At 36.8% G+C, this 18,243-nt stretch overlaps 1 protein-coding gene across 4 annotated transcripts; it reads left to right on the top strand.

Annotated features, from left to right (window-relative positions):
- The first annotated feature begins 227 nt into the window (after positions 1–227).
- LOC107551931 (neuronal-specific septin-3) lies at positions 228–12,375 on the top strand. Of its 4 annotated transcripts, XM_016233713.1 has the most exons (11): positions 2,841–2,868; positions 2,943–3,006; positions 5,101–5,340; positions 5,433–5,561; positions 7,106–7,187; positions 8,016–8,153; positions 8,806–8,923; positions 9,009–9,104; positions 9,217–9,313; positions 9,979–10,030; positions 11,073–12,375. In XM_016233713.1, the coding sequence occupies exons 2-11, from the start codon at positions 2,982–2,984 to the stop codon at positions 11,203–11,205; spliced, it is 1,110 nt and encodes a 369-aa protein (XP_016089199.1). In that variant the 5' UTR covers positions 2,841–2,868; positions 2,943–2,981; the 3' UTR covers positions 11,206–12,375. The 4 variants fall into 4 exon arrangements, with proteins under 4 accessions (XP_016089216.1, XP_016089199.1, XP_016089208.1 ...); XM_016233730.1 differs by lacking the exons at positions 2,841–2,868; positions 2,943–3,006 and adding an exon at positions 228–843; XM_016233722.1 differs by lacking the exon at positions 2,841–2,868 and having other exon boundaries at positions 2,890–3,006.
- Positions 12,376–18,243: the final 5,868 nt, after the last annotated feature.

Raw genomic sequence — 18,243 nt, 5'->3', positions numbered from 1 at the left:
CCAACTCAGAGCTTCAAGACAGAGCTTCAGAGAACTGTAACGCCCCCAATGATAGTTCTCATGACAGTAATATGAGGAACTCCTCCCAACATAATCAAACCAGTGCTAATGACAACCAAGAGTCTAAATCAAAGATCAGGCCTCAGTCTGCAGGAAGGCTCTGTCTGTCGCGGTAGTAGTGTATGTCATTACGTAGTCATCAGTGCAGCCGGATGAGCTGCTTCCAGTTCCCTTTGAAGAGTCACAGATCATCCACTGAATGCGGTCAGCTGAGCCGAATCCGTAGACCTGTGATCAAAAGAACATCTGACAGTAGACCTACATACTTCAAAACTCCTCAGGCATGGAGAAGATCTTCCTCAAACCAAACGGGGAACACAAGAAGGGATGTCAGCAATTCATCCCGAAATAGATGCAGCCTTTCGGATTCAGATTCTTCTAAATCCTCTTCAAGCGACGCAAACTTGCGTGACGATTACAGATTTGCAAGAAGACACAGAGGCTCGCACTTATACAAAAAGTGTGCTACTAGTTGTCCAACTAAATTTGTTGGAGAGAAACGTGAATCAGCTGTTCACCCGGACCTCTTGGACAGCCCAAACACACACACAGACTCTGAAATGCTGAAATATCCCTTGGCTGGATGGATGCCACAGTGTCCGTTCACTCTAGATCAACAACAAGATTCCAAACACACACTTCATTCTACAGATTGTGACAGATTTCAAGACATGAACTCCTCGCGGTTAACAGAGCGAGAAGACCCCCTACCATTACAGCCATCTGTAGTCGCAGACACGAGGAGCAGAGTTGACTCGTGTCCTGAAGAATGTCTGTCTAAAGGTGGGTGCAAAGATAAATGACTGGAATTACATTAAAAGGACTGTATATAAAGCTGCTTAAAGACATGAGACGTCATAAATAGTATGTACTGTATATACATAGGGGCATTATTTAAATTTAGTATATAAACAGACTAAGCATTCAGGGAGGAAGACTTTAATTTGTCATTAGTGGTGAATGTTTGAGTGAGAATCACAGTTTTATATTTAGGGTTAGTGATTTAAAACAGTCCTTAAGCCTAATAAATATTTTACTTAGGTGCACAATATGACATTTCAATTTGATACCTCAAATCATGTGGTTTCAAGAAAGTAAGCAACCACAAGCAATGCGCTAAAATCACTCGGAACACTAGCAACCACTTAACATGCTAAAATGAATTATAACATCATTGTAACCACATAACAACATTCTAAAACCACTCAGAACACTTTAGAAACTGCTAAAAATCATGCAGAACATCTTTAGAAAGCACAGAGCAACGTGCTAAAAATCACCTTAGGAACTTAAAAATGACAGCAAACACTTTAGTAACATGATAAATGTCACTCAGAATAAGTACACAGCAATGTGGTAGAAGCACTTGTTAGCTACATGCTAAAAATCACTTAAGCAACTACATAGCAATGTGCTTAAACACTATGAACATATTAGCATGTGCATAGCAATGAACTAAACATCACTCAAAACACTTTAGTAACTACATAAAATTTGTTAAAAATCACTCGGACCTCTTAAGCAACGCAATGAGCTAAAATCACTCAGAACACCTTAGCGACCACTTAACCTGTTAAAATTAATCATAAATTAATCAAAACATCTTAGTAATCACATAACATGCTAAAATCACTCAGAACACCATAGAAACTGCATAGCAACGTGCTAAAAATCACCGTATAGGAACTGAATAACAATGTGTTAAAAAATCACACCAGACACTTTGGCAACTACATAGCAATGTGGTACAAATCACTTAGAACACCTTATAACCACACAGCAATGTGCTAAAAATAACCCAACTTTTCACGCAGAACACTTTAGCGACTATATAAAATTTGCTAAAAATCACTCAGACCTCTTTAGCAACTACATAGCAATGAGCTAAAAATCACTCAGAGCACCCCAAAAGATGAATAGCAATGTGCTAAAAAATAACTTGGAAAAACTTTAGCAACTTCATAGCAAGATCACTCAAAACACTTTATCAGGTGCATAGCATAGTGCTAAAAATCTCTCAGAACACCTTAACAATCGCATAGCAAGCTAAAATCACTCAAAACAGCTTAGCAACTGAGTCGCATTGACCTGGCACAAGTGAGCACCACTTTCGTTTTCATTGGAACTCTTGAATGGAATCTGCTACTTGCTTAACTCTAATATGAACCTTAATGATCAACTGTAATAATCTCTAATTGTCTCTAATTATACTGAAATTGCAAGGTAAAAGTGATGACAACCTGCTCTTTAGATCATGTGAAGAAGAAGAAAACACTGGTGGTTAGGCTGTGATGTTGATGTCTAAAAGGGAAAATGTTATATATATCCATACAAAAATAAGGTTAAGTCAAAAAGGTTGTGGTATGTCAGTGTTTCAAAATACTCGATATGTATCTACAAATATGAACCCTAGAAATTCTAATATGCGAGTGTTTTCTGAATATAAGCCAGGATATATAGAGACATAGGACAAACTGGAAATGGTATAGTGTGCAAAATAGGGACTCTGCCTTATCAAGCACAGGCCTGTCTAAACACAGTGAGATAACCCGGTTATGAGGTAAAAGACACTGAGGCTCAACGGCACTTTAGTGCCCACTATATATGCCACCACAAACACTTCACATGTGAACAGAGCGCATGAGACAGGCAGGCGCGGGACTACAAGGCCATGAAATGTGAGTAGTTTTGATGACATAAAATGCACTGTGCGAAATTAATCTTTTGTTTTGTACTGTTCTGTGGTATTGTGCATTTAAGTTATTAGCAAAATATTTCAGGATATTCAATGAGGATCAAATGGAACAGGTCAAATGGAACAGGTCAAATGGAACAAGGTCAAATGGAACAAGGTCAAATGGAACAAGGTCTAATGGAACAAGGTCAAATGGAACAAGGTGGTTGGAAAATAAAAGGACTTGATGACGTCAGCAGAACGGGATCATTGTCAGTTGATAGTTATTGTTTCTTTTTAAATTATTTTGCTCCATAAGAATTAAGTATTTAAGAAATGATATATTACTTTGATCAGTATATATTTTGGAACAGAGAAAAAAAACTAACGTTTTCATTAACGAGAGTCATTGTGATCCACATAGTCCTGTAACTAATCATAAGCCACAGTAATAGCATGATAAAACACGCATAGCAAAGTTTAATATAACTATCTGTACAAATGTAGCCTACCAAAACAAACATAGGCAAACGGCTAAGATTGAAATAGCCTAGCAGAGTGCCAAAAATCCCCTAGCGACCCGAATCTCTAATTTCAGCACTGCGCATGCGCGCTGCATCACCCAGTCTCCCGTTAGTTTCCTTGGTAACGAGAAAAGGGTGGAGAAAGGAATGAGGTGCATCGAGCTGCGAATAGAAAGGCGAGAGACGGAGGGAAAGAAAGAGGCACCTGAACACATGATCAATCCCTAACGGCTGTTCAACTACTGACCTAGCCTACTTATACTTCAATAGACTGTAAAACAGCGAGAGGCAGAGAAAGGACGAAAAATATCATTTCTCCTGCGACCGCTGCAAAAACACGGATCGGTGAGTGGAAGAGTGTTTCCCTCTAATTATCTGTCATTATACGAATCTTTTTGAGGTAAAAAAAAAAGCCCAATAAATGGAACAAATGGGGAGGTAGACGCTTACATTGATCCTTGTATTTTTATGTTTGGTTTCCAGCCTTTAAAATGGCAATAATACTAACATTATTCTCTAAATGATAGACGCAGATCATGGTCTCTTGTGTAGGAACCATCTCATGTTATGGCGTTTAAAAGGCGTCTTGGTGTGTGGGAAAGGTCCAGCCGTGGGTGATTAATCCGATAAAGAGATTTGTTGAGTGGCTTCTGTAATAATTTATTGTTTGTTGCTTATTTTGGGTGGCATATGGTGTTAATATAGGCCGACAACCCAGTGGAGCATTTAAAGTGGACTAGGCTTGGAAATAGGACCACTAGAACACAATAGCATACATAGGTTTTTATAAGACAAATGATTCAGTCATGTCTAATATTTGTAGTTTTCCTCAGTTAATCGTGTTGTTTCTAAACACCTACATATTGTACATGCAAAACAGAGTAGGTTAGAGGGGTAAGCTGTGACACTTTTCACTTATGTTGTCCTTGTCTTGGCAAAAAAGAAATGTGAAATAAAGGTAGTTCACCTAAAAATGAAAATGCTGTCATCACGTACTCACCATCCGCTTCCAAACCTGTTTAAGTTTCTTTCTTGTGCTGAACACAAAAGAAGATATTCTGAAGAATGTTGGTAAACTCACAAGTTGATGGGAACCATTGACTTGTATGGTATTTTTTTCCCGTACTATGTTTCCGTACTAACTGTTTGGATACCAGTTCTTCAGAATATATCCCCTTTGTTCAACAGCTGTATGAAATTCATACAGGTTTGGAGCTATTGAGGGTGAGTAAATGATGACAGAATTTTCATTTTTGGGTGAACTATCCCTACATGATTTAAATATAACAGAATACGTATCAGATATGCTGATACGCATGTGCAAATAAAGTGTGACCTACATTAGGTAAGGAAATTACATTTCGAATTAAAATATAATAAATATTAATATAAACAAAACATTATTTGCAAAAGCTTCATATTCATAATATTTTAATGAAGTTGTAGGCCTATAGAACTTACATTTAAAATGATATTGTCATAACTAATATTCATATTTTAATATTATAAGTTGTATTTTGCTGCATGTTATACATTAACTATTTGAATGTAAATTTGTATCATAACTAATATCAATATAAACTATTTTAAGTCGTATTGTTCTTTATATTGTTTTCATTTAAAAAGTTGACTATTTATAATAATTGAAGGTAGTTATATACTAACTTAAAATTAAATAAATAATAAAAATAATTATCCCTTGTAGCAACTTCAATATATGATCACAACACAAAATATTGTTTTCTATATTTAAATCTAGTTTACTAAGGGTGGCATTCATAGTGAAATAACATCTAGCCTGATTAAATGTATTGATTGTTTATCATTTACTCTTTCACACAGACATGTCAGAAATTGTGCCCCCTGAAGTGAGACCCAAACCTGCCGTCCCAGCTAAGCCCTCTCACGTGGCCCCGTCTTCTAGTGGTCCCTTTGTGCCTTCACCCCAAGGAACAGGGGGTGAAGGTCAAGGGTCAGGTCGAGGATCTGCATTGCTTGGATACATTGGAATAGACACCATCATCGAGCAGATGCGGAAGAAGACCATGAAGACAGGCTTTGACTTCAACATCATGGTGGTTGGTGGGTGGGAGAGCAGTTTGTTCACATTTACTTTTTACTTTTTTCACTTTCTTACCCCCTCTTTTTCTCTCTCTCTCTCTCTCTAACTCCAGGTCAGAGTGGTCTTGGGAAGTCTACTTTAGTGAATACACTCTTTAAGTCACAGGTGAGCAGGAGGAGCACAAGCTGGAGTCGTGATGAGAAGATCCCAAAGACTGTTGAGATTAAATCTGCATCTCATGGTAAGAGCATACTGATCGTGTGATTTCTAAACATTTAACTGTCTCATTTAGTCAAGAATTCACAACTGGATCCATTGCTTGTTCAAATGAAAGCTCTTTAGCACTGGTTGCTAAAGGACAGACCTTTCACTGGACGGAAATAGACATCATGAGCTAATTAAGAAAGACCCATTTAGTGTCGGCTGATGTAATCAATGCACACTAGGGCCTGTAGCACAGTGGTGGCCATATGTGCTTGTGAGTAAGATATGTCTAGATTGGCATGTTTTGTGCCCAGGGCAAGTTAGGAGGCCAGCTGTTGGTGAATCCCCTATAGGTAAGTGAACAGCTGGCAAACTAAATGATATCATATATATATATACAGTATATATATCCAATTGCTGTTCAGAAAAAGGCTGGATATTTATTTCTTGTTGACCTTGTGTGATATTGTTCTGATGGTGTTTCAAATGTACTGTAGGTGGAAAATAGGTGTTGGGTGGAAAATATTTTAAATCATCTGACTTAAAGGAATAGTTAACCCGAAAATGACAACATTGTCATCATTTACTCCCCTTCATGTCATTCCAAACCTGCATAACTTTCTGTCTTTTTCAAAGTGACCGTTCACCCCAAAATTAAAATTCTGCCATTATTCACTTAACCTTATGTTGTGAAACCCATAAGACTTTGGTTAAACGTCAAAATACAACTTAAGATATTTATATCATAATTCCTTTGAAAATCCAGGTCACCAAATTTAAAAGATCCAAGACTTGGATTAAACTGCTTGATTCATATGGATTCATTTTACAATGCTTTTATGACCTTTTTGGATCTTCTAAATTTTGTGTTACTTGGACTTTCCATTGATGGACAGAAACCGTTTAGGTTTCTTTAGAAATATCTTAATTTTAGGGCTGCAAAACGATTAATCGTGATCATTCGCATTTAAAATAAAAGTTAATGTTTACGTACTATATGTGTGTGTACTGTGTATATTTATTATGTATATATAAATACACACACACTGTCATATTAAAAAAAAATATTTGTTGTACTATGTATATATATATATATTTATACTTGTATATAATTTATATTATATATAAATGTTTTATATATAAATATAACATATTTTTCCTTAAAATATATACATGTATGTGTGTTTTATATATACATAATAAATATACACAGTACACACACATTTAGTATGTAAACATAATTTTACAAAATTATTTTGAATGCGATTAAACGCGATTAATCGTTTTGCAGCCCTATTTCAATTGAGTTAGAAGATTAACCAAAATCTTATGGTTTGGAAGGACATGAGCGTAAATGATGACAGAATTTTCGTTTTTCAGTGGACTGTCCCTTTAAGAATGTTTTACTGTTTTTGTCCATATAATGGAAGTCAGTGGTGTCCACACAACACTGGACCCTGTTCATTATATAGACAAAAATGGCGTTATCTTATGAGATTGAACCACTGTATCCTGTCACAAAAACAATCACAGTTATCCAAAATGCTTTATTTGTAGCTGTGATAAATGTTGATTTTGCAGTGATTGAGGAAGGAGGGGTGAAGATGAAGTTAACAGTCGTTGACACACCAGGTTTTGGGGACCAAATCAACAATGAAAATTGGTGAGTTTTGTGTGATTTCTCTGTTAAAGCTAGAGGACTGGCAGCTATTTTTAACCGATTTAGTTTTTGCAAATGATCCAAAATGCCACTGCATCCTGCATCACTGCATCTAGGAAACTGAGGACATGCATTTGTGTCAGCTGAAATAAATGGGGTCAGTTGTGTGCTTCATTTCTGCTGCTACTAACTGGCATCAAAAACGTGTTCCAAGTGTAAGGGGCAGTGTTTTGACTTCCAGATTTGCACTTAATTTGCACAGACAAGGATCAGATTGCTGGTAGGGATGCCAAATGTAAGTGTGGTTTGGCAGCTTGCCCTCAGTGATCACATCCAAGGATCTCAGTTAAAGGGACACAGCGTTTTTCCTTTGTCATTCAAATGCCTCAGACAACATAGTGCTGCACTGGCTGTTGGGTGCTGATGCTAACAACAAAAAAACAACAACAACTGCCTTTTATGCAGCTTTTTATTCATACAGAACTATAGCTTAAAACCTACATTTCTTCTTAATTTGTTGCTTGGGGTAAAAAAAAGTTTGAAATACGTGAGCAGTGGTATACTGTTTGTTAATAGAGAGAGGCATTTAGATCATAGTGATGTGGATATGTTTGCAAAAGCTCTGCAATTCGGCACTCCAGTCACATCACGTGACGTCATGTTTATTTATGTAGAACTTTATACAATAGACTGCTTTAAAGCAAGCAGCTTTATGGTATTAAACATGAAAAAATAGCGTCAGTGGTTTTTCATTTGCTGTTTCAAAGTTATGTACTCTAACATAGCTTACAACACGCAACACTGTTGCTTTTTTCCCCTATGTGTTCCTAGCTGGGAGCCCATATCCAAATACATCAATGAACAATATGAGAAATTTTTGAAGGAAGAGGTCAACATTGCTCGCAAGAAACGCATCCCCGATACCAGAGTGCACTGCTGCTTGTACTTCATATCTCCAACTGGACACTCGTGAGTTTGAATTATATATTAATATTTTACTTTAACTCATATCCCATGTTCTCTATTGAGAACAGCAATAAGATAATGGATTTCTGTGTATTCACATCTTTGAGATTTCTTTTTATTATTTGTCAGTAGTTGAAAAATGCTTGTAGTTGCAGCTTTGTTAATTAAAAACAACTTGTCGACATTGTAAATGGTTACAGAAGAAAAACTGGGCATCTGAAGATCATACACTACAAGACTTTCGTGTCATTCTGAACACACAGACACTAAACAAATGAAAACAATGTGTTCAAAAATTGGCTCAAAATATCAAACATGTTTGATATCTTTGGACTGCACCGAATCATAGTCTGTAGTTAAAAATGTAAGTCTGTGATCATCATGCGCTATATGATTTTCTGTGGAATCTCTCATCTCAAATTTGCAGACTGGCTCTGACTTTCGACAACTGTCATCAACTTGTCCAGAATGCAAATCTGGGCAAAAGTCGTGTAGTGTATTCAAGCGGCTGTGTTGATTTAAGACCGTGTTCATTCAGCCAGCAATGCTTGACTGAGCTGCATTAGGCAAACTGTGAACCTCAGAAAGGCCAGTGGCCCCGTAATCAAATCTGCTTCTATCGCTCTATTAATTATATCTCTTTCCCCTTTCTCAGGCTTCGCCAGTTGGATATTGAGTTCATGAAACATCTGAGTCGTGTGGTCAACATCATTCCTGTAATAGCCAAGTCGGACACACTCACTCTTGATGAGAAAACTGAATTTAAACAGAGGGTGCGAATACAGATTCACATGGTGATTCAATATCAAGTTAGTTTTCTGGCACCGAATAACTACTGTTCACCATATTCCCTTGCAGGTGAGGAAGGAGCTGGAAGCATGTGGGATTGAGTGTTACCCACAGAAGGAGTTTGATGAAGACATGGAGGATAAGAGTGATAATGACAAGATCAGGGTAAGGGGAACTTTGCACATCTTGCATGCTGCTCTTTTTTTTCAACATCTCTTATCTTTCATCTCTCATCTGTTAGCCTGTGTGTTTGCTCCATTAAATCTGTGCATTACAGGAGGCGATGCCCTTTGCAGTGGTAGGAAGTGATAAAGAGTACCAGGTCAATGGCAAACGAGTTTTGGGTAGGAAGACAGCCTGGGGAGTGGTGGAGGGTGAGTGGGCAGAAGTGTTTGTCATTTCACTTGTTTTTATGCAGATTTCTGAAATAAATGTTTTTATTCTGTTTGTTTCACTGTACCAATTGTGATTAATATAGTTATATTTTTTAGGTGGTTCTATTATTATAATAACAAAGTAGATGCTGTAGTGATTTCTTAGGCAGGACTGGTCAAATCCTGGAGTAATTAATGAGAACTTTCTGCAGCTGGCTAACAAACCTATAATATTAGGGTCATTTTCTATATTGGGTGCATTTTCTGTCCCTGCAGAAAATCATCTTATGTGTTGCATTTAAAACATGGACTGAAATTGCTTCCAAGGGGATTATGTGTCAGGTTTATATGTATGTTTGCACAAAGTAATACAAATATGTGAACATAAGGCATTTTAATCACTTTTTCAATCTAATGACACGTTCTCCAGTTTTCTCAGGTGCTATTAGTCACAAATGTTACAAAAACAAACATGTTTTCCACTGTGTTAGTATATACTTAGGGCAGCTATTACAATTTAACTTGTCAAAAATGTCAATTTCCTAATAACCATGTTTCAGGGTAACTTTTTGAAGCATTAAGTAGAAAGAATGTATTTGTATTTGTGTACAGTATATTGTGTTGATACATATTTTCTGACAAAACATGTTTTTTTATCCCTCTAGTTGAAAACCCAAATCACTGCGAATTCTCCTTACTTCGTGATTTCATGATTAGGTAATGTATAAAACTTTATTTGATATACTAATCGTAATTTTATTACATTCTCTACTGTTTGGTGTCAGAAAGATTTTTTTGAGTCCTTTTTGAAGGAGTACTCCGCGAGGAAAATGACAGTAAACATTTAGTATATACTTAGGGCAGCTATTACAATTTAACTTGTCAAAAATGTCAATTTCCTAATAACCATGTTTCAGGGTAACTTTTTGAAGCATTAAGTAGAAAGAATGTATTTGTATTTGTGTACAGTATATTGTGTTGATACATATTTTCTGACAAAACATGTTTTTTTATCCCTCTAGTTGAAAACCCAAATCACTGCGAATTCTCCTTACTTCGTGATTTCATGATTAGGTAATGTATAAAACTTTATTTGATATACTAATCGTAATTTTATTTTTTATTTTATTATTTATTATTTTTTTGAGTCCTTTTTGAAGGAGTACTCCGCGAGGAAAATGACAGTAAACATTATGTTATAAAAGATTTCTATTTCAAATCAATGCTGTTCTTTCTGTTCATCCTGAAAACATGTTTTCAACAAACAATATTAAGCAGTACAACTGTTTTCAACATTGATAATAATAAGAAATGTTTCTTGAGCAGCAAATCAGCATATTAGAATGATTTCTGAAGGATCATGTGACACGTAAGACTGGAGTAATGATGCTGAAATTTCAGCTTTGTCATCACAGGAATAAATTACATTTAAAAATGTATTTTAAAAAATCAGTTGTAATAATATTCCACAATATTACTGTTTTTACTGTATTTTTGAACAAATGAATACACATTTGACGAGCATGAGAGACTTCATTCAAAAACATTTAGAAATCATACTGTCCCTAAAGATTTGAACAGTAGTCTGTATAAATGTATTTATTCACTCATTTGTTAATATTTATTCACATATGTTTCATTGTTTATTGCTGTCTTAATAATAAAATGTATTTTATATAATAGAATTTGCAGGCTTTATGAAATATTTCCAAAAACGACCAGTGACTCGACACAAATAATAATGTTATCGTATACTCAGGTCTCACCTCCAGGACCTGAAGGAGGTCACTCATAACATCCACTACGAGACGTACCGTGCCAAGAGGCTCAACGATAACGGAGGTCTGCATCCCATCTCCTCTGGCCAAGACACACAAGAAAGCAACCTGTGAGGAAAGCTGCGAGAGAAGACTAGGAATCATCTTGTAGTAATTCAGCTGTGCATGCTCAGATGATTTCATCGCTGTGGAGGTTTTGTCCTTATGCTCCTTTTAACCCTTTGTGGAACTTGTCATCATCTCTTGTCGCACAACCTTTGAAAATTAGAAAAAGCCTTCCCCAGTTGCTGGCTCTGCTGACTTAAATGAGTGAGTTTGCTCGTGATAATCTTGTTCAGGTCTAATATGATGGTACATAGTCTTGTGCACAAGCATTTGTAATTTGAAATTGCCCAGTGTTGGCACATCTGTCCTCTACTGGAACCTCTGTTAGACACATTTGAGCAGTTTTATATTGTTAGAAGGAGGATTGCACTGCCACTGCAGCCTGCAGCTCAATGGGCCTTATTTATTAAAACATTTAGCACACTTTTAGTACCTATGCCAATTAAACATACTCAAGTTATGAGTAAGCCTACTAAATTTTAACATGCAAGTGTTTTAATAAGTATTTCATCTCTTTGGCCCTATAAGGGTACAGCAGTGTTTCTCTAAGTACATTAGATTCTGTAGTACTAATGTCTTTTTACCTTTGCTTTGTAACTCTGCCAAAGCAAGTCTCAGAGGACTCTGAAGTGACCATTGAAGTATATTCCTACAGATGATTCCAAACAGGTACAACAGTTTAAATGCATGCCAGGATTTACAGTGGCTAAAGAACACTGATTAAAAATGATCAGTCCCTTTAACAAATCAAGAGTTGTAGTTTTGAGGTTTTTCTTCAGCACATTTTGTATGGACACACCCCACGTTTGTGTGAATGAGTATAAGAATGACAAAGCTTTCTCAACATTTTGCATATGGTAACAGTGATTTCTGTCTTATGTTATGGATTGTTTTTTACATTTTCATTTCCCATGAGTGCCAACATTTCCAAATGTGTGTTTATGTGTAATTCAATATTCCATCACACAATATCACTTCACAGATTGATACTTGATGTAGGAATTCTATACATACTGAACCTAAATCAGTTCACCAGTCATTCATGTTTTTTCATATCACGTTTAATTAATGCTGGTGTGGAATAATAATTGAACAATAATTATGAAACATTATTTATATTGTATTTGTTTTATTTATTATGATACTTATGTTGTAATTTAATAAACATGTTTGCCATAATGCCTTGACTTTTTTTCGGGACGGGTCCAAACACAACACAGTTTAGCAGATGTCTTTTCTAACAGTTCAGTTTCAGTTTTATTGTATAAACCAGGGGTGCCCAAACTCGGTCCTGGAGGGCCGGTGTCCTGCAGAGTTTAGCTCCAACCCCAATTAGACACACCTGAACCAGCTAATCAAGCTCTTACTAGGTATACTAGAAACTTGAAGGCAGGTGTGTTGAGGCAAGTTGGAGCTAAACTCTGCAGGACACCGGCCCTCCAGGACCGAGTTTGGGCACCCCCGGTATAAACAGAAACGGAGAGATGACACATTTCCCACATTTTGCCTGTAGAGGGAGCTGTAAGACTAAAGACTAAACCGAGTCAGTATTCACACAGAGTCCAGTGAGTGGCGCGATTCTGAATCGTCCCAGCAACACAACAGTCCACTCTATTCGGTTCACACCGCGTTTAATTACTAGTCCATCCGAATTCTCTCATGTCACATGTGTGTCGTTCCTGCCATCGTATTTCAAACGCTGTAACATGGCTTTGACTTGATGAAAACCGTTTTATTAATGCAGTCAGTCTATTTAGATCCTTTAAACCCTCATTTATCATGTTCCAGGGCTATTTATCTTTGAGTGTGTTCTTTGCAAAACGCGCCTGGCTCGGTGACATTTTAACTAACTCTGGCACTGAGGTAATTGATTTTAAGTTGGTTTTCATTTGGACAACGTTATTTATCGTGGCGTTTTAGACGATACAGCAATACCGTCGTCTTTGTCTCTCCGTGTGTCGTTTCCGGTTATTTCTGGCTGCTTGGAAAAGGAGGCGGAGCCAAATGCTCTCCCTGCTCTGTTATCAGAGAGAAGTACTTTTTAGAGCAGGGCTGTCCAAACTCGGTCCTGGAGGGCAGGTGTCCTGCAGAGTTTAGCTCCAACTTGCCTCAACACACCTGACTGGAAGTTTCTATGCCTAGTAAGCGCTTGATTAGCTGGTTCAGGTGTGTTTAATTTGGGTTGGATCTAAACCCTCCAGGACCGAGTTTGGACAGCCCTGTTTTAGTGAGTGTTGGGCTTTGTCCAAATACCCACACTTGCAGTCTTTGCACTTGACCACTTGATTACTTAAATGACGTATTTCCTGTATTTGGCCGAAGTCTTCAAGTGGATGTGAAGACCACAAGTGTGTGTCGAACTTTTCATTTCCTGATGGGACACACTTATAGTGTTGTAAAAATGCAAGTGTTTACACAGCTTTATTTTAATTCGACATACTTTGCATTTTAAAATCAACTTCTAAATGTCTGTTCAGTAGTCCCTATAAGATGACATAATTTTAATTTGTGGTGCTTCTAATTAAATGATAAAAAGCAGTTGCAAATGTTGTACAAAATAAATATCACCACAACTAATCTTTGCACCAATAAAAGTAAAAACACAGTTTTCTACCAAATTATTTGTAATATCTAATTATTATATTAATATTTAACTTACATTGGAAAGGTTTCCGTGACCTCTCGCGAGATCTCGGCAAAAAGTCTCACGATTTATTTCCAGAACATGATGCATGATGGGATACACTTAGCCTTGAATAGCGCTCTGGAGCGGTATTCGAGATAGTGTGGGTTTAGTATCCATTAAGGGCACTGCACTTTGGCATTTTGAAGACATGGGACAGACTTGCACACTTACTTCCTGTCGCGCGCACGCGCTCTCAAGTGGCCAAGACTGCAAGTGTGGGTATTTGGAAAAAGCCTCAGTTAGGTAGTCAAGTCTACTAATGTAGTGTACTCTCAGACCTCATTTTACTCTTTATAACTTGAATGAATCTATGTTATTGATCCAGTGGAATCCACTGAAACGGTTTAGAGCAGGGCTGTCCAAACTCGGTCCTGGAGGGCCGGTGTCCTGCAGAGTTTAGCTTCAACTTGCCTCAACACACCTGACTGGAAGTTTCTATGCCTAGTAAGCGCTTGATTAGCTGGTTCAGGTGTGTTTAATTAGGGTTGGAGCTAAACTCTGCAGGACACCGGCCCTCCAGGACCGAGTTTGGACAGCCCTGGTTTAGAGCTTTAGGTGGAGTAGGAGAACTAGTTAATTAGGTCTAGATATAACTATTTTAATAATTTACTCCTTTAATAATGTTTAATTTAGGTAAAGTTGTGTAGGTTACGCAAATATAGACCTTATCCAGTGAAGCTTTATATTGGTTACATAAACGTTTCTCTCATCTTTGTGAGCTCCCCAACAGCTGGCAAGCGGTACTGCAGTTAGTAGACATTTCAAAAAGAGAAATCCACATGCTGCAAGTCATGACAACAAAATGGCTGACCTTCACGAGACCAAAACCTACTCTCTATATATAGTGACCGCAATTTTCACTAGATTTGTTTGCTATAAAAAATGAAAAACATGTTTGCATGTGAATCAAGTTAAAATACATTATTCGTTTTGCCAACATATGAAATGTATTGGGTGTGTTCACTTTATGTGCATTTTAAAATCATAGCTTTATTTTTTTTAACCTTACTTCTGTTTATCATGTTGGTTATTATGAAAAAAAATGCGATCTGAAAAACAACTGCATATGAACAGACAAAATAAGTCCTCCCACGGGTCAAAGCTCCCTTCCCCCTCACATTAAGTCTCCCTCCCCCTCCGCCACGGTATTCTTCTCCGTTAATATTTAGTAGCTGTTCACAAATAAGCATAAGTAAAATCATAAGAGCAATTGCAACTCTCATGATGTTCTGTTCCATAAACAGTTCCCTAATATGGACTAGTATTTCCTGCACTACTATTCAGCAATGCAACCGCTGCCAGTACTTCGATTCACAAATGATTATTTTGAGTCTGTTCTTATTTTAGAACCGAATCAAAATATATACCAAGGTAGTCCGATTGGTGACCGAATGACTCTCATGAACCGGTCCAGAACAAAAAACACGCATTAAGCGGTAACTCATTGAAATAACTCACACAAATTGTGTTCATGACCGATTCGAAATGAACCAAAAACTACTTTTAGCCCGCTCAGGACTAAATCAATATGTGTTGTTCACATGACAACGCTTATGATGCGCATTATAAGCTTTGGTGTATGGTGGCAACTCATATTTATATTTAGAAAGGTGGTGCTATGTAGCAGTTCAGAAAGGATTGAAAACCGAGGACATGGATGGCAGGAAGGGGAGTAGTTTGTGGGGGTATAGGGGGGATATAACCCCCCCCCCCCCCCCCCCCCCCCCCCCAATAACCAAAACTAGCAAGTACTAGCAAGTTGTGATCATATTTGCGCGAGCCATTCCTATCGCAAAGCTGATGGTCAAATGTGTGATCTATTTGAATTATTTAGAGAAAGTCGAACAGTATCTTAAAAAGGCAAATAACTAAAAAGACTGATGAAAAGAGGAGAAAACAGTCTTGAACCAGCACTAATATATAAAACACCTTTTAAACTACTCATGACCACCTTTACTAGAATTTATCACATTTATTGTAGGCTTATTTATTGTGTAAAATTTAGTCTAACTTGTAAAATTTATATTAGATAATCTGTTAAGGGAATAGATTTTTCCCTATAGATTTATACTGTATTTCAACCGTGGCATGTGGTAGCTATTGGTTCTAAATGTGCAGGCGGTTGTTTCTTCATAACAAATGCTATACTGATTAATTTTAAAAAAAAAAGTCATTATTGGCCTGGTAATAATTAATAAGCTAGTCTTATTGTAACAAATGCTACAGTTAAGAACTATGGTACATGGCCTTCAGATATTCCAAAATATGGCATAGATTAAATCATTAAGAGCCTGATGAACTGTTAAGGAGTAAAAAATAAACTATCAATATAAGAAAATGTGAAGTTAGATTGGCATGTTGAATTAGAACATTCTGTCAAACTATAGCTTGTGTGCCTAAATAATATAAAATACATCACACACACACACACACACACATATATATATCCTTTGTAAACAAGTAACTATGAGGTTACTTTATTGCACCAACTTTGCATAGATAATAACACAAAAGACCATTTCACAAAAATAAGTATATAAGCAAACAAACAAATAAATCAACCTTATGAATGAGCATGACCCAGGACTCTAAAATGGTTCACACTTCAACCCCCCCAATGTTCAAACCAAAACTACGCCCTTGATGCCAGGGTTTGTGAACGATGAACATAAACTGAGCTTGGTTACTAAGGCTCTGTAAGGCACACTATATAAATAAAAAAAGTACATCTAAATAATTAATTGTTGATCATTGATACACTATATCAAACCCAAATAATATTCAACTGAACATGGTTGAACCAGTGGGAAATTGAGTCTGACTAATCACTGCTGATGGATTTTTAGAAACTATGTTAAATGTATTAACGGACATTTTGACTGAAGATTGAGCCCGCGTTACTGAAAACGTTCCTATGCTGGTAGGAGGTGCTTAATTCGATTCTCCTGCTGTCCCGCGAAACGCGTGTCTCCTCCCCCTGTTGTTGTACGGCTGGAGAGGAGAAGAGAGCGCGAATCGCCAAGCAAACTACACTGTCTGTGGTAGTGTTGCTGTCGCTCTCACTGTAGCCTACAGCCAGTCACCTTGTGCAGCTGTCTGTATGACTGTATGTGATTCCGTTGCGTGACGATAAAGACGTTACCAACAGAAGCAGCGGTTGCTAATGTGCTGTTTTTAAATTGATATAATACGAAACAGAGACCGTCGTAGTAACGAATTGTTGGAGATACCGGTTGTAAGGCACTCCGACTGATAAAAACCATAGACTGGGTGAGTTTTCACACTTCTGGAAAATCAGTTGTCTACTTTTTTTTGTCTGAGAATATTTCTAACTTTAATATACATTCTATTGTAATTAATGTGTTGTTTATAAAATGTTTTGTTATGTTGAGTTTGTATTTAAAATGTAACGTGATGTACCTGTCACATAATTGCACATCAGGTGCAAACCCATTTACAAACTTTATATAGGCTATAGAAATACATTTCTATGTATACTGTCTATGCTATTTATGATGAATTTATATAAGGTGAAATGTAACTTGGGTATAATTTTTTGGAGGGTTTGGTTTTCCAAAGTGATTACTACAATGTAATTCCTATCAAACCTGGAAAATCACTTCTGTTTACAAATACAAAAACTAAAAAAGTCTGCATGTGTAGATTTATGTAATATTTACAATTTTTTTTATGTTGGCTGGCTGATATTGATGTGAATGTAGCATTGCTTGCAAACGTTTTGTCACTGATGTCACTGAAGAAATCTACTAATTTGTCAGCCATGATTCATTATTCCATTAACAGAGGTGTCCTATAACACTTACCTGTGGTCGTCATGTGATCTCAAGATGTTGGCCCCCCTGAGGGACCCATTCCACTTAAAGTAAAATAGCTCCAATTAAACTATGGATATTTTTTTCCAAAATCTTCATCTCATTTATGTGTAAATACTGTTAAACGTATATTTATATATAAATGTACTAATCATTTTTAATGTTTTTAATTCTTAATTTTTTAATGGGGAAAACTTACTGAGATAGAGAAATATCTTAAAATTACTACAAAAATGACCTTTAGGCCTAATAAAAATTGTATTATTTTTGTGCCACTAGTACTTTCACAAAAAAATTGTTTTCAAACAGGTTTCCCTCAATACTCCCTCACGACTGCCATTGGTCAGTAAACAGCTCCACCCCACATTGGTTGAGCCAGTGCTGCTATGTCAGACTGGTTGGTATTCTCAAAGCAGTGCTTTTTTTTAGTGCCAGAGTGTTTTAGAAACCGTAAATAAAAATGTTCTGTGTTCTTTCAACATATCCTGATATGTCAGCTTTCTTTGGTGGTTGGAGAAGGATTACCTT

The sequence above is a fragment of the Sinocyclocheilus grahami genome, unplaced genomic scaffold (assembly GCF_001515645.1).
Source record: "Sinocyclocheilus grahami isolate Dianchi unplaced genomic scaffold, SAMN03320097.WGS_v1.1 scaffold17.1, whole genome shotgun sequence".
Classification (NCBI taxonomy): Eukaryota; Metazoa; Chordata; class Actinopteri; order Cypriniformes; family Cyprinidae; genus Sinocyclocheilus; species Sinocyclocheilus grahami.
The sequence above is the reverse complement of the archived record's forward strand: the minus strand, read 5'-3'. Positions and strand labels throughout refer to the sequence as shown.

Coding starts and splice junctions, on each gene's coding strand:
- LOC107551931 (XM_016233730.1), top strand. CDS start 621: ATGCTGAAATATCCCTTGGCTGGATGGATGCCACAGTGTCCGTTCACT. Junction 9,314..9,978: donor AGCCTGGGGAGTGGTGGAGG/GTGAGTGGGCAG, acceptor TTATCCCTCTAG/TTGAAAACCCAAATCACTGC. Junction 10,031..11,072: donor CTTCGTGATTTCATGATTAG/GTAATGTATAAA, acceptor TCGTATACTCAG/GTCTCACCTCCAGGACCTGA.